Source organism: Protopterus annectens, chromosome 1.part0 (genome assembly GCF_019279795.1).
Source record: "Protopterus annectens isolate FY-2018-M chromosome 1.part0, PAN1.0, whole genome shotgun sequence".
NCBI lineage: Eukaryota > Metazoa > Chordata > Ceratodontiformes > Protopteridae > Protopterus > Protopterus annectens.
This window is the reverse complement of record NC_056725.1, coordinates 1,745,597,164-1,745,620,219: the sequence shown is the minus strand read 5'-3', so window position 1 is coordinate 1,745,620,219 and position 23,056 is coordinate 1,745,597,164. Positions and strand designations below refer to the sequence as shown.

Here is a 23,056-nt window from a genome sequence, read left to right as displayed (position 1 = left end):
CACCACACCTCAAACATCACCCACTCCAACATAACACACACCCACACATGCTGAGGTTCTTAACAAAAACATACCTAAACAAAAGAGACCTCCGAGACAAAAACACATGCACACTCCACAGCCTACCACACCATACACCACACATAGTCCACATGCCTGTGTCTCACAGCCATCAGGGCTCAACCATAAACCCAATATATTAATCGTAGGAGACACCATTATGAGACACACACATGTGCCCCTCACTAGGTTGGATAAGGAGAAAGTCATGGTATATTTTGTCAGATGCCAGAATTCACCACATCATCCATGCACACAAGTCCTTCAGCAAGTACTGCTATGACTCTGTCATAGTACATGTTGGTGTTAATGACTTGAGATGTACCTCTCTGGACTATATGAAGAGAGACATGATCGAGCTCACCTAATATGAGTTCCAGGCAGGTATGTCACTAGCCTTAAGCAGCATTCTACCGTCACCCAGAATGATGCCTCAATACAAACAAAAAATGGTTGACTTTAACAATTGGCTTAGTTTTTGGTGTCATTCTAAGGTAATTGACAGACCACAATGCTTTGCCAGAGATGACCTGCATCTGTCTACCTTGGGCTTCAGGAGCCTGGCAAAGGCTCTTGCTTCCCATAGTGGCAATGTCCTGAGGTCAAAACTACCAATATGAGTGTTAAGATTAAAGTTGTACTACACTATTCAGGTGTCTGTACCTTTATTCAATGAAAACACTGAAACATTTTGCTGTTACGACATTCATTTACTCTGCATACGAAGTTGACATCTAGTTTAACAATGAAAGGTAATACATCAAAACATGCTTCAGCTTAGAATAATCAGTCTCTCATACAAAAGAAACAGTCCCAAATATGTATTTCCTCTCAAGCTGGTCTGCTGACAGTTTGTTTTCCATATCTTAAACATTCTGCTCCTGAAGAATAACTCTTTTTTTGTCCATGGCCTAATTTGCGTATCATATTGACGAGACACAGCTGCATACAAGAGTTCGTCTTGACCTGCTTGTAGATAATAAATTTCACAAGCTGCATGGTTTATAAGAAATAAAATATTTTACTTCTGATTCTTATTAACAATGAATGCCAAGCTATATGTTTTTGCCAAGTCAGTTAACTGTGTGTACTATACACACTGAAATACAGAACATTTATTTTACATTTTCAGAAAAAAATCCACTGAAATCCATTTTAACCTGTTCATTACTCTCACAGTCTCATCTAAATGCAATTTGACGGTCATGCTGTTGAATGCTAGGAATCTCAACATGAAACTGCACTCAATGCAAGCATTCTTAACCCTGGAAGATGCTGACATTTGTGCAGTCACAGAAACCTGGTTCAAAGCTGCTGAGAGCACCCCAGCCTTACCAGATTACTCATCCTATCATACATACAGACACCAAACTGAGGGCAGCAAATCCAAAGGAGGTGGTGTTTCATTATATATTAAAGATATACACACCTCCAGACTGGTCAAACAGTATGACACACAGGAGATGCTCCAGGTGCAGTTAATGGTTGACAAGACCCCTATTCAAATCATAGTTAACTACAAGCCCCCAGCATTGACTCAGGATGCCCATGCCGCCTATCTGGACCTCCTTAAATCTATTAAGATTCAACCCTATACACTGATTCTGGGTGATTTTAACTACCCAATCATTGATTGGAAGAACTACTTGACCCAGAACACAAATGCTAAAAGATTCCTTTACTTTGTGAATGCCAGTTCCTTGGATCAGCTGGTTGACATCCCCATATGCGGTGACAACATCTTAGACTTGGTGCTAACCAACATAGAAAACTGCTGCAGCACCCCCGTATTGTCATCATCCCTGGTAAGATCAGACCACAAAGCAGTCACCTTCAAAGTCACCATCTCCCCTACCCCCCCAGGTAGGGTTAAACAAAAAAATCTTCCCCAAAGATGATTACAACATCCTGAGGGAAGGCCTAAACAACTTCATAGCCCCCTCCCCAGCAGTAGGACCTGGCACTAATGTCCAATCCAACACCAAAGTACTATGCAACCAGTTATGCAAATGCATGGATTCAACAATACCTGACAGGACAAAATCCTCCTCCACAAGGAAGAGTAAACCTGTCTGGTGGACATTGTATATAAAAAAACTCTATAACAAAAGGAAAAAATTACTGTCCAGGACCAAGAACGAACAGGTGCCAAATTGGAAGCAATCCTTCCTTGGCCTAAACAGGCAACTAAGGGTATTAGTGTAGTCCTCCAAAGCTAATTTCAAGTCCAAATTGGCCACATCTACTAAAGACAATCACAAGGCCTTCTTCACATATGTCCTGCTCAGAACTGATAGTCAAGGACACCATATACACAAATGCCGTGGATATAGCCAACCTGCTGGCAGACAGGTTCAGTGAAAACTTCACCTCTCTGTCCCCCCATCAGTAATCCAGGATATCCCCAGCACCTGCCTCCCACCCCTTATCTCTAGGGAGCAAGTCATTACAGCCCTCTCAAAGGCTAAAAACACAGATTCCATGTGACCTGATAACATCCCAGGCTGCATCCTGCATCAACTCAGGCAGGAACTCACAGCACCATTAGGAACCCTATTCAACCTAAGCTTGAGTATCTGTTTCATACCAGCCGAGTGGAGGATGGCCACCATAATCCCTCTGCACAAAGGTGGAGCATCCACCGATCCATGTAATTATAGACACATAGGCCTAACTAGCCTGATTTGGAAGGCCATGGAACTCATTATCATGGACCACATTAACAAGGACATTGGCAATCTCCAAACACTTGATCCCACATGGTTTGGTTTTGTCAAGGGGAAATCATGCCTGTTAAATTTGGTAGATTTCTTTGACTCAGTTATCAAAGCCATGGTCGAGGGGAAGATAGTGCATGCCGCCTACCTTGACTTGGCCAAACCTTCGACAGTGTTCCCCACTCGGGCATAATAGATTAACTATCCCAGCTTGGCGTAAATCCATATGTGACCAGATGAGTAGCTAACTGGTTCACTGATAGAGGTTGTTCAGTCAAAATAAGGGAATCTACCTCAAGTAGTAGACCCGTGATGAAAGGTATACCCAATGAATCGGTCTTGGGGCCCCTGTTGTTTGGGATATACTTCTCCTAGGTGCAAGCCAAAACCAGAGGTCTATGGCCAACCAAGCTTGCAGATGACTGCAAGCTGGGTGGTGTCAGCAACTCCAATAGTGATGTAGACATACTACTAGAGGGTCTCACCCAGACAAATGACTGGTGCCAGAAACACTGCCTCAAATTAAATGTCAAAAACTGCATCATCATCCCCTTTGGGGAGAGTGATGTCTCCACAAATTATTAAATTAATTACAATGTCCTAAGCATGCAAACAGCTGTGAGAGACCTGAGCACCCAAGTTGACAGTAATCTAACTTTTGTCCACTATGTTGCCTCCATTGTACTGAGAGATTTCTACATGGCTCACCTCATTAGTAAGGGTATTTCTTCCAGGAACAAGCAAGTCATAATGTTCCTATAGTCCTCCCTTATCAAGCCCATCATTGACTATAACACCCCTTTCAGCATGTACCTTGTGAAGTACAGGCAGCAGCTGGTGGGACCACAGAGGTTCCTGACCAGGAGAATCCAGGGCTTAAAAAATCTATCCTACACAGATAGGCTAAAAGCCCTGTCTCTCTTCTCGATCTCATACAGACTCCTCAGAGGTGATCTATGTCTAGCATACAGAGCAATCTCTGACCCCACCTTGATGAAATTGCTGAATATCCACAAGCCAAACTCCCCTCACGGACCCACACGCAAAGCCACAACTTGGTCTGCGACATCAATAGGACTTGCTGATGGGACAGATTAGTTTCCCAGAGACTCCCCATCTGTGGAATAAAGTCATTCTCCACATCAAGCAGAGTACTTTATTATCTCTCTTTAAGAGGAACCTGGATAATTGGATGGGAATAGAAAATACACCCCTGGAATTCCACCTGTGTCCTTGCTGGATGGGGCATTGGGTGCTGACTTGTGGGAACATGGGCTAATTTATTGGCTAAGCTTATAAGGGCCTCAGTGCCAGTAGCCTAGTAACTTGCGATGATCCTATGATCATAATACAGTGAAACATAGACACAGGTAAATGCTTTGTTTACCTGCCTAGATATCACAGCAATTGTTTCTGCACCATACACATACAGGTCTGCCTTAAAAGAGATGAGATTTTTCACAGGCCTTTACACAATCTGGTGATGGTTCCATTTATCCACTTCCATTTCCCTAAAGCAGTAAATGGTTCTATCAATCTTATGATAAGATTGCAACAGTAAATATTACCACAAGAATGGGTCCTTCAGTGCTTTAAAGTTTTGTATTAAATCACTTCTCCACTGTCAATAACTTACAGAGAACAAGTTACTATTGCATACAATGTCCCTATAAATCACTGTCTGTTGAATATAGATAAGTCTAGTGTATCTGCATCCTACATTTGATAAGCAAGAGAGAAAAAAGCAAACTTAAAATGTACGCATTCCTAGATGATAGGAGAAACAGGTATATTGCATTTAACCATGACAACACAATGCTGTAGCACATAATCCAATCCATCTTAGTCTGACGAGGTGCAAATTAAATTCTCTAGACATTCCTTTCTCAAGGTGGATTTGCATATCTTTCTGTTATGGTGACATTATAAAGAGTTTTGCAAGTGTTATGTCATGTAGAAAGTTTTAGCTTGTATGAGATGTTATAAAATATATCAGGAAGTTGCAAATCAGCTACTAGTATCCCAAGTGCAACAAGAAAATTAAATGTGCAGCTCCATCCTATTAAACTTAAAACAGATAAATAAAAGAACACTATAATGGATACAGATATAGCCTGTAATAATAAAGAGAAGCTGAAAATACACTTCTAAATTACTGAGTTCCATATTGAGAATAAATGAATAGTCGATCCTCTAGCAGTCTTGGGTTATCTTTCATAGCAATGTTTGCAGATGTTTACTGATTTTATTGTTATAAATATGGGTACATGCACTATCATCCAGCCATTACTTCTGAGAGAGATGCATAGCTTATACCAGTGATGGTGAACCTTTTGGGTTTGGTGTATCAAACTTGACCATGCTGGCGTCATCCTCCCAAACAAAAATAAATAAAAAAATAAAATAAAATAGAATAAAATAAAAATAAATAAAACAGCATAGCTCTCAATACATCAAGGACAAATCGCAACAGAATCAGGGACAAATCTAGAAATAAGAGACATGGACAGTTTTAAACTGCTAGTACTATTAATCTGAGACACTAACAGAAAAAAATTAACATGAATTAATATACATTTTCTGAAGTAAAATAAGTCTATAAATCTAATTATTGTTATTATTAAGTGTAAACAGTTGCCAGTTTTAGGAGGGATTAAAGAGGGACAGTTGAGAGGAATGTAAAACAGCACACTTGTATAAATGCAGAATACTTGCCCTTTGCAGAAGTGTAACCAAGAAGAGAAAACACTGGCAGTACTGCCCTTTGCAGACTCTATCGAGAAAGTATATCGAAATAGTCTGAGGTTGATAACTTCCTTACCTTTGCAGCAGTGTTGTTGAACTGGCTCCTGACACAAAATAATTCAATGCACTTCACATGAGCAATGAATGCAAAAGCAGTTTCTTAGGTGTTGGTGAATGCTGGCGTGTCACCCAAACCATTGTGGCGTCACCTTTGACACACGTATTAAAGGTTCACCATCGATGGTTTATACTTTCATTTTGTTTGCATTATTTTCTTACTCTTCGTGTTTGTTAAATAACCTTTGAAGACTCTCTTCGTGATGCAATGACAATCAAAGTCAAATTCATGGAATTTAATTCAGTATAAAAAGGAACTATAAGTGGCATAGTGAACTTGCAAACTTTGTTGCCATTCAGTTATGTTCTGGCATTATACTTATAACTGTAAGTGCATTTCAGGGTAAAACTTTGAAAAAACTTATTAATTCATTCATACAGTGCATGAAAAAAAGCTATCACTATTCAAAAGTTATTTGGGTGTTCTCCTTGGGGTATGAATTCCTTTAGACATGTAGTTAGCCAGCACCATGGTGCATAAGGATAGTCTTACACGATTTTTTAAGCGTAATTATTCCCTCCCCAAAAATGATCTTTCTGTGCTCTGCAGATCAGTCTGGTGAATCTACATCACACTGTGTGCTGTCTTACTTCAGCCGACTAGTTTTGTAAATGGGTACCAAAATAGCTGCCATATGCAATTGCTGGTCTTGCTAAACCAATGCATGCATTTTTTCTATTCATTTCATATGATTACAAATATTATTTTATAGAGTGCTGGGGTGTGGGTGTAGGATAGACTGTGTATCAGTGGCCACTGACTGCTTTTTGGAAGACTTTTCCTTCCATCTGTATTGCTGTTCCCTTTATTATTATTGCCTGTAGTGCTTTGTACTTTTGGGAGTATTGCTAGTAGTTCAAGCAGTAATCTTGAATTTGTATGTTTAAAGCAGACAATACTGTGTACTTCTTGGCCTGAAGAAGATTGCCGAGAGGAACATTTGTCTTGAAGAGCATGAGGACAGTTTATCAGACAGGTTACTTCCTAAGTCCCTGTAAAAAGGTATGAGCTGAAGCTGTTTGATAAAGTTACAGATACTGTGAAGCTCTTATGGTTGGAGAAATTATCCCATGTAATCTGCTCTGCATATCGGTATTCACTCCTGTGGTGCATTGTGGCATTATAAAAAATCAACTGAACAACCCTAAAGCAATATGGCTATTCTCAATGAAATTAGCTTCTTTGTTCATGTATTTACCTCTTTGATGAACACTGTCCAGAGAGCTTGGATACCTTTTATACACGGACTGAAGGATGAATTCTCCGTCCAGAAAAAAAATTCTGCATTTAACATTTTACAAACATTCAATACACAATATAAGGTGCACTGTGTGTGTGTGTGTGTGTGTGTGTGTGTGTGTGTGTGTGTGTGTGTGTGTGTGTGTGTGTGTGTGTGTGTGTGTGTGTGTGTGTGTGTGTGTGTGTGTGTGTGTGTGTGTGTATGTGTGTGTGTGTGTATGTATGTGCACACATGGATGTTCTTCGAAGATGTCCAAATACAGGCAGTCCCCAGTTTAAGGACGAGATCTGTTTTTTTTAGTCTGTCCTTAAGTCAAATTTGTATGTAAGTCTAAACACGTACATATGGTTCTTATTAAATGTCACTTAGTCAAATGTTTGCTTCAGTCTAGTATTTATTTTACTTTTCTTTGTATATAAAACACTTTAGAAACACTTCCAAATAAAAAAAAAATCTTAAACATAATACTCTAGTAATAATAATAATAATACTGTAAGTACAGTGTAATAACAGTACAGTACAGTAGAACGTTACATAAAAAATGTTAAAATTGCCTCTTTTTAAGCTTCACTTCATACTTCTGTACTACAGGCATTGCCCATGAATATTTCCACTCTTTCCAGAACTTTCAGACCTCTTTCAGACCTCCTACTGTCACCTAGACCATAGTGAGCCACAATGTCATTTACCCATTCTACTGTACAGTACAGTAACTGCTTCAATACTGTACAACACAGTGGTCTTGACCAATCAGATCACCAACACAGAGATCTCATAACCAATCGGATTGTTCTCCGTGAAGGTAGAAGTAACTGCTCTAACAAGAAGTGCAAGCAGCTTCCCAAATGGGGAAGACAGGGAAAAGGAAAGTACAGCATAATTCTTCATTTTCAAGGTAAAATTTGGGCAACTTTTAAGGAGTTTTATTTATTTTCACGTTATTTCCGAGATTACGACAGGCTGTTCTTCTCTATGGGTTGTCCTTATGTCAGATGTCTGTAACCCGGGGACTGCCTATATACAAACAGAGAACATCAAAACATTAATCCCATATGACTAAAAGGCAAAATAATGTGAACAACATAAAACCATAGCTCTCAACCTTCCATCTCCAAAATTAGGAACACTTGCCTTCATAATGTGGAACAAACGGACAAAATGTGGAACACCTGCTAATAGCTTACTAGCAACTTCAACTAGGAAGGTCATAGGATGGTCAAATATGTTGGTTTTACTTGTAAAAAAGATCTTTAAATGAATTAATATGATTCATTTCTATTTACCATGGGTATCAGTTAAAAAAATTCCTAACACTGAATGTGTGACAGAGCCTTTCAATGTGTAACTTCAAGGAACATGAACCTTTTAAGACCTCAAATGAGGTACGTTCCTCATAATGAGGTACACTTGAGAGGTATGCATAAAACTCATTTTTTTTTTTTTAATGTGGGCAAGAATTCCTGAAATCCCATGTGAGGACTGCCCCCCACAACTCTTTCTAATTATATATACCAGCTCTGAGATCACACAACAGTAAGGAAAGGGTAAGTACCCATTCTTTGCTGTTCCGTGATCTCCCACAAAGTATTGCCAGCAGAAGCGATCAAATGAGTATCCGATCACTTCTGCTGGTAGGAAACATATTTGATATTACAGACATTCTCTAATAATGTGTGTTTCCATGCATACATACACACACACACACACACACACACACACACACACACACACACACATATATATATATATATATGTGTGTGTGTGTGTGTGTATATTATAGAGAGATAGAGGGAAAGGATTATGATTGGTTCTCTGATTGCAACTCTGTTAAGTGTTTGAGACATGGATGCTAAGAAATTTACTCTTGAGGTGAACCTTGGCATCAATGCTGAGAATGTGTAAGTAAAGATCACAGTCAGAAACCCAATCATAATTATTTGTAGTGTACACTTTGTACTGTATCCCATTACAGACAAACAAAAGTGCAAAGTGTTTTACCCACTTGGAAAACTTGTAATGCTGTTAATTAGCACAATCAAACTGAGAGTAGCAGAACATCAGTCATCTTACTTTGTTTAATGTTTATGGGTGGGACAAAGGTTCAAACCAAGACAAAGTTTTCAAATACTGTATTGTTCTAATTCACTAAAAGGACAGGTTTCACAGCAACATGCATTTCTGAACAATAACAAGCATGAAACTGTTTCTGGCATTTTTGGTTGACTGTAATTCTTTATGATTTAGCAGAAAATGTAACAAGTTCACAATGGCCAGGCAAGTTATTTTTACTTCTGCCACTGTTATTTAGAGACTGTCACTGAGTCCTTAGTGCTAAGTGCACCACACGATATTAGCACCACTTAGAAAGGTGCCTAACAATTGTTAAACACTTTTCTAAGTGTTATTAATACTATGACCCCCGCGTGATTGGCCATCAGCGTGTGCGCTGATGGTTGGCGTAAGATCTCCATTGCTTTTAAAATAAGCAACGGACATCTCTGTTGCTTATTTTGTTAAACCCATTTAACATAGCATGCACAGTACATCAGAACAGATACCAGAAATAATGTCAGTCTTTGTTTGGTCCCAGTCTTGTGCTACAGTGGTGTTTAACTAGCTTGTCTTTTTCCTGATATGGCACTCCATGCATAATATATACGTGTGTGTGTTTGTGTGTGTGTGTGTGTGTGTGTGTGTGTGTGTGTGTGTGTGTGTGTGTGTGTGTGTGTGTGTGTGTGTGTGATACTACCTCCTTAGTTTAATACACATGACTGCCAGTTCTGTAAGTTTTCTTAATTTAATTGTAATTGTTATGTTTTCCAGCTAATTTCACAGAAGATGCCTTACAGTTTTGTGGAGCAAGTGACTGCCCAGATAACACCATGCAGTCTGACAATGCTACATCCAGTCGACCACCTCCAGAGCTGATAAACATCCTTCTAGGAGTTTACACTGGTAAATTCATTCCGATTACCTGCTTCACCTTTTCTTCTGTGCTATGAAATATCACATTTTTTTCAAACTTTCTGTTTCTGCAAGCATTAACTAATCAGCTTTATCTTTGCTCTGAATCTGCATTGCTACTTTAATATGAGGAACTAGAATTTAATTTCATTATCACATGATGATTTATCGCAGTCATACAAAAACTGCCTTTAATGTATATATGGTGAAAATGGTATGTAAAATTGCATTAACAGCAAAATGTGGTAATTTTTCATAATGACCTGGATTATCATCCTCGTTAATGTTATAGTGCCAGAATCACTGTAGCAAACAAACTCAGAAAGCTGTTATTGCCATTCAGATTTGTTGAGTATAAGCATTGTAAAATCTGTTTGATTTTATTGCATTAACAGCAAAATGTGGTAATTTTTCATAATGACCTGGATTATCATCCTCTAGTAAATGCAACTATACCAACATAGTGGTGCAGCGGTAGCATTGTCACCTCACAGTAAGAGGTTCTCTGGTTCGATTCTTGGCTGGGGTGCCTTCTGTGTGGAACCTGCATGTCCTCTCTGTGTTTGTATGTCTTTCCTCCCCCATTACAAAGACATGCATCTAGAGCATTTCTCCAAAGGACTCTGCTGAAAATTGGCTTTGTTCCAAGTCAGACTTTCCTGGTTAACAAATGTTAAATAAATAAAATAAAACATGGAAGTTGGGATACATAAAGATGTGCTCTGCACAGGAAGGTGGCAGTGAGTAGCATGATGTCATCCATTAAATGTTATAGCAAACATGGTCTAATAATCCACCTGATTTAATTTGTTTTCATAATGACCTGGATTATCGTCCTCTATTAAACACAACTATTTCAACATAATAAAACATGGAAGTTGGGATTCATAGAAATGTGCTCTGCATAGGAAGGTGGCACTGAGTGACATGAAAACTACTCATTACACATGAGTATCAGGCTCATAGCACTTTGGAGCTATATACCACTAATGTCCTTCTGGATTTCCATTTCTGACATTGAATGGATGAATGTTCAGGAGTGCTGTTGTACCGTAGTGCGAAGATGTCAAATTTGAAATTGTGTTTCAGCAATTTCAACATTTAACTTCTGATTTATTTCCCTTTTTGACACAATGCATCACATAAATGAACACTCATAAATATGGTAAATATATAACATGCTCAGGGTTTTACAGGAGGGAAGAAAACTTGCAACCAGAAAGTCTTATTTGCCAAATGGAAGAGATTTTTGGTCTGTCGCCATGCTCATAACCAAGTCCCTCTGGTTGTCGCCTATTTGTGTGAGTTGCTCCATTCTGGCTTGGCCTGTTCTTCTGTAAAGGTCCATCTGACAACTATTTTGGCCTGTCTGCCCTTGAATCCTCCTTTGTGTTCTTGCTTTGAGGTCAAACAGTTTCTTATAGGCGTCCTGCATCTCAGGTTCCCAAGGAAGCCTATTTCTTCTCATTGGGGCCTTAATTTTAGAAAAATTGACACAGGCTCTTTTTGAGCCTGCATGTTCAGCTTCTCTGCAACATTGTGCCCGTGGTGCTGGTTCATATACCTCTAAACTGTCCAGATTTTCACAAACTATCCAGATTTTTATCTCATATTTTTAGTCTGTTTCTCATAAAATCTGTGGTTTTCTTGTGAATCACTGGGATGATCTGAGAATTGAAGTCACTAAATAACGACATATATTTGAGTTTCAGACTTCCTATTCTTCAGAAGAATGCAGACGAAGACAAATTCTGTCATTATAAGTTTATAAGATCAATATTTAAATCTGTCCCTATTTTTTGGGCTTTTGTCACTCCATTACGTCAGGGTTCATCCAGATTTCTTGCATTAACAGGTTGAGAAGTACGGTTCATAGTGCTGGTTGAATTAGCTATGTTTTGTGCTCAAACACACACACACACACACACACACACACACACACACACACACACACACACACACACACACACACACACACACACACACACACACACACACACACACACCTCACAGTTCCTGTAAATACCCCTGAGTTGTCTATCCTTCCCCTGTATCTCCTTTTGCAAGTCACATCCCTTGTATCTAGTAATTTCCCCATTCCTGATCCTCATAGAAGTTTAAGTGCCATTAAGGGTCTTTAGAGTGCGCCCTGATGTGTAGTACTTCCCCTCCAACTCCATTCCCCATACAAGTTTAGGTGCCATTATGGCATAAGTGTTGTATTCATGTTGGCTAGTGGTTCTCCCCACCTGCAATCTCTCTATTAGTCTAGAGGCCATTATGACATAAGTATAGTATCCTAGTGACTCCTCCAACCCTCTGATATCCATATTAGTTTAGATGCTGTTAAGACACAAGTGTTGCATCCCTGGTGGCTAGTGGTTCCCCCACCTTTGATCCCCATACTAGTTTAGGTGCCATTAATGCATAAATGTAGCATTCCTAGTGGCTAGTGGTCCCCCCAACCCTTGATCCCAGTACTGCTGTAGGTAATGTTATGGCACACATCTAGTATCCCTGCTGACTAGTGGTTCCTACACTCCCAGATCCACAAAGTGTTTTATATTCTGATGGATAAACCCAGCCTTTTGGCTGAGTTTACTATTGTGACATGGCAGGTTAGTGAATCACATGGTGTGTAGATGCCTTCTTGTTGGTGATTGTAGGGAAGAGAGACCACATAGCTAATTCGCATATGCCTCTCCCCTGATTGCCTCATTAGCATATAGCGCAGCTTTAGAGACAGCCCTACACAGAGCTGTACATTAGCACATGCACACCAAGCATCACCATATTAGGGTGGTCTGTGAATTCAAAACGGTTACTGCTACATGTACATGAGGTGTACACTTCATGGTAACATGATTCCCCCCAGTTATTTTTGGCAATGAAGTTGAGGGCTATGCTGACAAATGCCCATTTGTTTTCTGTATCCTTGTTTTCAGCATTAAACATATGGCAACAGGAATCCAAACAAAGGCTGACCAGGCATGCACATCATACAGGATCTAAACAAACAAACAAACAAACAAACAAAGCAAAAAAAAAAGTTAAAGTGGCCGTGTTCTTCAAAAACATGACTCTCTACAACGGATTTATTTGCTGTCCTGGATTTTCTGCTGTCTTGCTTTCAGCAGTAAACATATGGCAATGGGGCATTGGGAATCCAGAGAAAGGGTGGCTGTGTACACACTTGATAACTTAATATCTGGTTACCTGCCAGGATCTTCAAAAAAACAAACAAGCAAACAAACAAAAAAAATCCTTACCTCTTGCTTCAGTGGTCATACTGTTCCAAAACATGTCTATCCTATGGGTCCACTTTTAAATGCCAAAATCTCGAGTTTTAAAAAAATGAACCCAAAACACAGAGATTTCAGTATCTCAACATTTAAAAGTGAAAAAAAACCCACAAATGAATCAAAATAAAGTGTTTGCAGGGGGACAAGCCCCCTGCACCCCCCACACCCCCTACTTAAACATACCAACTCCAAGATCGCTCTACAGTGAAGAGAACGGTAAGTGTAACAGGAGCATTGCCGTTCACTGTAGCGCAATCTCAGAGTTGGTATATTGAAGTAGGGTGGTGGGGGGTGCAGGGGGGATTGCCCCCCTGCAAACACTTTATTTTAGGTGTCTGTCTTTTTTTCACCCACTTTTAAATGTCAAGATATCGAAATCTCGATGCTTTGGGTTCGTTTTTTTAAAAATCAAGATTTTGGCATTTAAAAGTGGACCCCTGTGCTACATGTCTGTTTCCTATACCACTCCTTGGGCTTTCTGCCCCGTGTTATCTCAATGAATCATGGGATGGCAAGAAGCAGAATTTACAGTTGCTTTACTACAGTCTCCTTGGGCTGTAATCAGGAATATTCTTTCAAATAAATAAATGGTCCCTAGCAGGACAGCATCACTGCTGGTATTGCAGATGTGCATTTGGTAGGCATTGCGAGTATACAGATGTAAATACCTGCTGTGCCTTTTTAACCTTTTTTCTTAAACAAATATTATATTTAGTATAAATTATCAGTCACTGCTGACTGTTATGCACTGCACTAACTTAAGTTAAATGAGTTAGCATTGCTGAAGATAACAAAGCATTTTATTTCATTGCAGACATTAAGTAGCTGCTATTGACCCACCTAGAGCTGTCAGCCCTGGGCAGACACCCAAATCACCCCATTATAGTCAACCACTGGGTTTGCCCATCCACAAAACCAGTGACACAGTGTGCACATCTTTCAGATGTGTATACTGCTGTTGTTGTTAGGGTATGAGGCCCATGTATTTTTTATTCTGTCTACATCACATTCTAACCTGCCACATTGAGTGCTGCCTCTTCCACATAATGTAGAATTTTGCATCCTCATTACTAAGAACCTCAGTAGGAATTATTTACAGTCTCTGGCACCAAGGTTTACAGGAAGCCACACTATCCTCTAAAATCCTCCCATGGTCACCTGGCACTCAGGTAATGCTGATGAGAATTTTACAAATTTCCCACTCTGTTCCACTCCTACTAAGTCTCACATTTGATGCTGGAGTGTTCTAAATGCCAACATGTCCAGTAATAGCAGGTTTTGGTTTCTGATTACAAATGATCACAAATTACTAATTTTAGCCTCAGTCCAGGCAAAATGCAACAACAGAGAGGGCATTGCTGTACTCACAGCGAATACAGACAGTACACATAGCAGCTGATGGTCTAAATGGCTATGTACAAAAGCAGGTATTTGCAGAATAGCAAAATAAATGAGCAGCAATATAACAGTGAGAGCATTGTAATTTAGGTAGTTCTGTACATTATGTATAAAGGAAAGTATTTATAGATAAGTCAATTGTAATTGCTTGTCCAAAAGTGAGGCAGTAGTAGGTTGTAGAATTTTAAACAGTGGAGGTCCAAAAGGAAGTTGAGAACAGACAGACTAAATAGAAAAATGTAATGTAGCCAGGTAGATGACATTCGCATTGGGCTGTGTTCTTTAGGTGAACCTTTAATTGAACCCTGAATTGTGAGTAGAAAAAAGCCTGTTGGAGATGGGATGGGAGAAATTTCCATAGTTTTGGATCAAGAATTGAGAAAAAGTGAAGCGTGGCGTTGGGGGGGTCATAGTGAGGGAGCAGAGGTGTCATGACCCCTGAGGGTGTATGAGGGAGGAGTATTATTAGCTTGGCCGCAAAGTGAGGGACTGTTTGTTTGTACAGAAGTTTGAGTAGCTGAGATCCTAGTAATAGTTTACTTCTTCATTTCATCGGGTGCCGTTTTCCTTTTTCTAGAGTTTTGTAGTCATTCATGTTTTGGGGAAAGTATGATAAATCAACATATCCTGTTCTCAATCGTTTATATGTGTTTAGAGTTAGTTTTGGAAGCTACTAATCAGTGGTCATACTGGAGTTAGGAGAGAAGAATGTCTTTGTCTTTTGCTATTCTGAATTACCTCATAAGAAAGGGAAGATATTTTAATGGTCCAAAATAGCAGTGTGTTAATCTTTTTCCTTACGTTCTTTAAGTGGGATGTGAAGTCCAGAGGTGGGTCAAACCAGATGCCCTGATGTTTTAAAAGTACTGATACTTCTTTGGAATGTTATTGTAGTCAATGATGTGTATCTGGGAGGAAATTTCTGAGTGCTTTTTCTTAGTGCTGAAGAACATTTTTGAAGCGAAACATCTTTTGGGATGGGGTGAGAGCTCAGAGTGTAATGGAAAAGTGAAACAGAAGTATATGGTCAAACTCCGCTGTGAAGGACAGAGTTTGACTTCTGTACTTCTACTTCAGCTTTTCAAGCATGTACACACACACACACACACACACACACACACACACACACACACACACACACACACACACACACTCACACACACACACACACACACACACACACACACACACACACACACACACACACACACACACACACATGCACATACACACACACACACACACACACACACACACAGACACACACACACACACACACACACACACACACACACACACACACACACACACACACACACACACACACACACACACACACACACACACACACACACACACACACACACACACACACACACACACACACACACACACACACACACACACACACACACACACACACACACACAGAGTTACACACACACACACACACACACACACACACACACACACACACACACACACACACACACACACTGAGAGTGAAGAATGAGAACAGAAGAGTGAGTGATCCCTGGCAGTCCCACATGCACACACTCACTATCTGTATGGTTTTGAATGGCATGCAACTGTATAAAGTCAAGGAATTCTGCACGGAAAGTAATGTTTAAATAAAATGAACACATTAATTATATACTAGAATCTCTAATGTTTATCTTTTGCCTGTTAGGTGTTAATTATTTCTAAACCTCCCCAAACACCCTGTAATGTTGGTCAAAAGTTATGATTACTTCTAAAAATGTGTTTTCCAAGAAAGCAAAAATGTCCTTGAAGGTATTTCAGTGAAAAGGTATCCAAAGATGCTCTAAACTAATACTGCACCTCTTTGTTACCTTTATGTTTAGTACTTAAAAGTTTGTGTCATTAATACATTTTAGACTAACAAGCAGGTAAAATTGATTAGGTGGTTTCTCTTCAACATTTTTAATAACTTTTACCCTGCCTTCACTTGCAATAGAGGATATACCTGAAGTAACTATTAAACCAAATAATGAAAATGCAGTTGTTGCCCACTATTATCCTGTTAATGAAAATCGTTAGAAAACTACAGATCATTTTCAGATTTATCATCTGGATGCAATCTGTCCTCATATAGTAAAAAGAGCAGAGTTAAGTTATTTATCTGTCTATTCACTTTATCTGTCTTTAGTAGAACCCACTCCACTTATCTTGGGGAAAATGACCCATAGAATAAAAAAAAGAATGTGTATGGTCGGTATGCTTGATAGAAATGAAACATCTGTAAAGAAGTGCAAAGGAGCTTATATCGTACTGTAATATTTGCTTTCCATTGCATTTCCTTACAGAAGTTTCACTTCTACCACCTGTGGCGACCATGCACATATTATTTTTTTTTTTTTTGTTTTGGAAGAACAGAGTAAAAGGTTTTTGTTTTTAGTGAATTACTTGATGGAAACTCTGATTGTTATTAAGGTAGTAGAGGATCTTGTCATCACCATGTCATCTGTGTAAAGAAGTAGTGGGAGGTTTTGAAGGCCATATAGTAGTTTGTTGATGCATATGGAGAACAGGAAGGGGATCTGGATAGAGCCACGATAGACCCCTTTTTGTGAGAATGGAGGTGGGTGATAGGCATGGAGCTTTGTCCACAATTCCTGCACTAAGAGGTTGGGAGACTAAAATATAATAGGGGTTGGAATCAATTTTAGTTATCTGCTGCAAACGATTATGCCTTGTCTGCATTTTATTAATATTATTTACCTGGTATGAGGGATGCCGCAGTGGTGCAGAGAGTGAGGGGTGCCACAGTTATGCAGTGAGTAGTACTGCCACTTTGTAGCAAGAGGTTTGCAGTTCAATCTCCTAGAGACATGTAGTAGGTGGACTGGCAAATATAAATGGTACTTTGGCGCGCGCGTGTGTGTGTGTGTGTGTGTGTGTGTGTGGGTGAATATGTATGTGTATGTATGTGTGATGCAAAAGAAAGGCTTGACAAGCTACTTCCATACTCTGCTTGCCTAGTAAACTCTATGGATGGCAGCAGCTATTCATGGGGTCACCATAGCAAGTCAGCTGCACCTCATAATTATGGATGGATGTAGTATGAGGTATCCTCTGCTTATCTGATTCATACCTAACAAACTCTTAGCACAAGAATTCTGGACAAAGCCAAGATAATAGGAGAAAGGCCCAAAATCAGGGTCAGATTCTAAATATTGCTCTTATAAACTTAGACTGTTACTAGAATAATATTTTTTTCATTAACATGCATTTTCTGAAGGATTTTAACGTTTGAAAACTCAATTGTCTGTCATTGTTTAATGACTTCAGTCCTTAATGATTTGTCAGAAAACCACAAATTTTATGAGAAGCAGACCAAAACTATGGGGCACAAAATTTGGACATTCTGAGAAAACCTGGACAGTTGAGAGTTATGAGATCAGTGTAGGCTGTACAGATGTACTGAGTCACCAACTACATTATTCATGCTGTAGCAGGGCAGAAATAATTTTACTCATGCCATTTGCTACACTTTTATACAACGAGAAAAAAATGTATAGAATGATCAGTAAGACTCAAACTAACTGTACTTAGGACAAAAAAAGTCACTGAAAGGGCATTTGTTATATAGTATTTTTATGGTGCAAGACCTCCTACTGCCCCCCCCCCCCAAGCTTTTATAATCAGCTCTGCAGTCAATACACCTCAGTAATCAGGGGAAAAAAAACTTCAAAGTGATAAAAATTGAAGAAATTATTTTTTAGCAAAATGTCTAAGAGTGCAATATGGGGCTGTGTCATTTGGATGTATTTGTAGGTACCAGGAAAACAGTTATGGTCTTTTACATTTTATGCTAAGAAACATCCCATGAATGCAGCAAGACATTTCTAGGTAGAAATATTGCCATCTGTATTGTATGTTAAGTTCTGTATGCTGTTACTCTTACTTTGCTATACAGATAATAGTTTATGTATTGAAGAAAGACATCACATCTGATTGCTTTCTTGCAGTAATTAAAACCTCACTGTGCAGTTTATTTTCCCTTGTTTATGCATTCTGTTTTAATTTACTGCTGTAAGGACTATCTATTAACAGTAATAAAATGACCTTTTGCATGCTAACAATACCAAATAACAGGTGCTTATCTGTTCAGAGGTTATAAAATTATATTGAAGGGTAATAATGAATATAACTTGTAAGTTACAGTAAATTGCTAGACATATGGTCTGTTACTAGTTTATGTTCATCTTTATACTGCAATATGAGAGCAATTTAGCTGTTTTATAATGGTAATATATGTCTTGTGGTCATCTGCTGGGATTAAAATTATTTAATCTCATTGAAGTCCTTTTCTCTGGGGTTACAGTGAATGACATATGCATTTTCTCTAGTTTGGCACGTGAGCAAGTTGTCTTGACAGGGCAAGTTGCTTAATTAATTTTAATACTGTAAGTGCTGACTCTTCTGTATCAGTGTTCAAAGTGTTTAAATGTATTAATTGGTTTAATGCAAAATTTTCTTCTACAGTTGTTCAGGGGGATTAGTCTTTACTATTGATTTTGTGTTTCTTCATCTTGTCTGACAATTACTTTGGTGTGACTTATTGCAACAACATAATAAAAGTGAACTGCAGCAATGGTTAGAACTATGTTTTTGTTTTGGGATAAGACCCCACATCTAAACATGTCTGGAAAGACTAAATACATTCTGGTTCTTGCTATAAATTAATCGTATCTCTCACTGCTTTTTACTAATTGCATTGCTGTATTTCCAACTCATCACTGCAGTGAACAAAATTAGTTGGTCCCTTCTTAAAGCACTACTTTAAATATTTCACTGCAGTAAGGTTGGATTTGTACTTCTCCAGATGCAATGTTTATTTATCTAAGGGCATCTATCCATATATTTAGAACTGTCTAGTTTTGTTTATTTGCAGATTCTGCTTGCAGAAGCTGCCCATTCTGGCATACTGCCATTGTACACTGTATAATTTTGTACTGATTTTAAAAGGAAATGCATAAAAAAGCAAACAGAATATATTAAAGCTGTATCAACTTAAAATTTGGTAAATAAGTGTTTAAACGATAAAAGTAAAATAGCCATGTTGTACTTGTCTTTTCAGTAAAATATATATGAACGAATGTGTAATATGCAATATAACTGTACTTATTACAGTTGAGTGTACTACAATTTAAAAGTGAAAGTAAGCCTCACTTCTATGATTCTAAGTCCCATGGTGATAATGATTTCTAATTTATATAGTAGATTGTTGAACTTTGTCCCATCTCCAAAAATAAAATCCAGTTGTTTAGCCTGTAAAGACTATGAAAATCCTGTTTTGGACTTAAACACCAGAAACTGTAAGTTTTCGGACTTAACTGCCATGAAACTGTCATCAGCATTTAATGTGCAACACTACCAGTAATGTGGGTTTGAATTTCAGCACTGTTACCAGTTAATATGCAAAGGCAATTGATCTTAAGGGTGCATATGACATCATACCTCTCAGCTGTCCTCTTGGTTTGCAGAATGTTCAGATTTTTTACTTATATTTTAAATCACAAAACCAGCAACAACACCGTAATAACTGACAAAAATCAGTTGGAACACTCACAAATAGTATAAAACGGTGCTTAAAAGTGAAGCCAAGCTTGAACAAGGAAAAAGACGTTTATTGTCATAAAAAAAATCTCCAGGTTAAGCGATTTCATCCACGTAAAGTGGACTTCATCAGAACACTAATACAAAATACTATTAGACTTTTGTAGTCTTTTTGGCGCCCAAACTAATACAAAATTTTAAAGTGCAAGTGCCTAATACTAAATGAATACTTAATTCATTAATACATATTAAACATAGTATACTCAAATATAAGTACTTTAAAATATTGTCTGACTATTTGAACTTATTAAAAACATTCTAAAATTGTAAGATTGATATTACTTAATATAAATTAACATTGTAACAAAGAATGTTCACTATTACGGTGAGAAGCTATTATTAAAACTTTAAAAAATGCATAACCTTAGACATTATAATTTACAAATGTTTAATAACCTAACATTATATCACAGATTTTTATACAAATGTAAATTGTATAAATTGATAAGATAATAAATTAAAAGTATATATATATATTTTTTTTAAATGCATGTATGAAGACAGTGTAAAAGTCTCCATCCTATATATATATGTTAATAGAAATTACCCTAGTTGTAATAAAGGCTTAATTGAAATGTGTTCATTGAGTCCTGGCTCTCTTGTGGCATCTATTAATATTTGCCATACACTTTTCTTCTTACCAAGGAGAGCTTTTGTGTCACCCCCCCCCCCCGTAAGCCTAAAACTACTTGGTCAAGTATGGCAAACTTATATGTGTGTTCATCCCCTCTTAGGAGATGGTCCCATGTTTGTCAATAAAATGGGAACTAATTTATATGCCTGTACAATACGTTGTTCATATCTTTGACTCTATAAAGATGTTCATAAATCCGTTTCCTGAACTGTTGTTCAGTCTTACCTATGCATGACATACATTTGGCTAAGTAAATAACAAATTTGCTATTACAGTTGCCCTGCCTAAAGTGAACATAAGTCCGATTAATGTCTTCCAGTCTCATCCCTTCAATTTCTAATGTAACAGAGCATTGTTTACAAAATCCACATTTCCTAGTAAATTTGCATACCTTATTTCCATTTGTAACAGTGGGAACTTTTTCTAAATGTTTCTTTAAATGAGTTCCCATTTTATTGACAAACATGGGACCATCTCCTAAAATGCATTTGACTTCTTGGTCCACTGCTAGAATATTCCAATTTTTTCTCACAATGTCTTTGATGTAATTCACATATGGTGAAAATTGAAGGACACATGCTCAATTGTATACCTGGTTCTGGGGCATTTCACCTCTTCCAAGGTTAATATCTTACCCTCTACCCAACAAAGGTTCATAGGTTCATAGGTTGATACTAGGCTATCTGCTCAAAGCTCTCAACCTTCCATCTCCAAAATGAGGAACACTTGCCCTCATAATGTGGAACAAATGGGCAAAATGTGGAACACATGTATTTAGGTGATGTATTTAGGTTCATACTAAGCTAACTGCCCTTTCAAGCCATTTTAAGCTTAGCCAATTACCCCTTGTGAGACTCAAACCCTGCACCTTGTGTTTGTAAGGCAAATACCTTAACCATTAGGCCACCCTCCCATACTAATGGCTTACTAACAACTTCAATTAGGAAGGCCATAGGAAGGTTAAAATATGCTGGTTTTATTTATAAAGAAGATCTTTTAATGAACTAATATGATTCATTTCTATTTACCATGGATTTCACTTAAAAAATTCCTAACACTGAATGTGTGATAGAGTATTTCAATGTGGAACAATGAGGAACTTTGAGGAACATGAACCTTTTCAGACCCGCAAATGAGGGATGTTCCTTGTAATGAGGTACACTTGAGAGGTATGTATCTGCCCTAGGGCATTTATAAGCCTAGCCAGAGTGTGTTTGGCTTTTGCCACCCTTTTAGATTAGTTGACTGTGCCTCTGTATAGTAGGTCACAGAAGGTAGCCCTTTTAAGGTTAGTTTACTGTACCTCTGTCAAGCAGGGACACAAAAGAGATCCCAGGGGTAAACTTACGATCTCCCATCCACTCGTCAAGATTTCTCTTGAAAAGGGTCAGTGAGGGGCTCTGCCTAACATGGATTGGGATTTTGTTCCAGAGTGAGGGGAGCCTCTGGGATATGAATCTGTCCCTCCAGCATGTCCTATTTATTTCTGTGCTGAGGTTCAAGTCCCTGGAGCGTGTAGCTCTATGGGATTTGGATTTCCTGAGGTGAAGCATGTCCATTAATTCTGGGTTGGACATGGCTTTATACGTCAGACACAGATCGCCTCTGAGTAGGCGGTATGCAACTGAGTAGAGCTGGAGTTTCTTTAGCCAAACTGCATAGGGCATCTGTTTGAGCCCCTTGGTCCTCTTGGTGAGATACCTTTGGGGTCTTTCCAGTTGCTGAAGGTGTCGGGTAAGGTACATCCCAAATGGAGCATTGTACTCAATTATGGGCCTGATAAGTGATGAGTAGAGGGGCACAATGACCTCTCTTGATCTAGATGTGAACCCTTTCATGATAAGGTGGGCTATATAGAAGGTCTTTCTAACCACTTTGGCAATGTGATTGTCAAAGGAGAGATTGCTATCTACTTAGGTCCCCAAGTCCCTAATTACTTCTTCCATACTTAATGGATTACCACCTATGTGGTAATTTGTGGGCACTTTGTTTTTCCCAAAGGAGATGATTATGCACTGTTTGGCATTTAGCTTTAGGCCATGGCTCTGGCACCAGTTATCCGTCTCTGTGAGACCCTTTTGGAGGATGCTTGTGTCAGCCGGAGAGTCGATTACAGCACCCAGTTTGCAGTCATCTGCGAACTTGGTCAGCCATAGTCCACCCGTGTTAGCCTGTACCTCGGAGAAATATATACCGAACAAGAGAGGTCCCAGGACTGAGCCTTGTGGGATACCA

General features: G+C 38.6%; 1 protein-coding gene across 1 annotated transcript in view; it reads left to right on the top strand.

Moving 5' to 3' along the window:
• The window catches only part of UNC93A (unc-93 homolog A), a 544,463-nt gene that overhangs the window by 218,325 nt on the left and 303,082 nt on the right, over positions 1 to 23,056 (top strand). Inside the window, exon 4 of the mRNA XM_044069054.1 lies at positions 9,704 to 9,835. Coding sequence (XP_043924989.1) covers positions 9,704 to 9,835 — 132 coding nt within the window. The remainder of the gene's footprint in view (positions 1 to 9,703; positions 9,836 to 23,056) is intronic.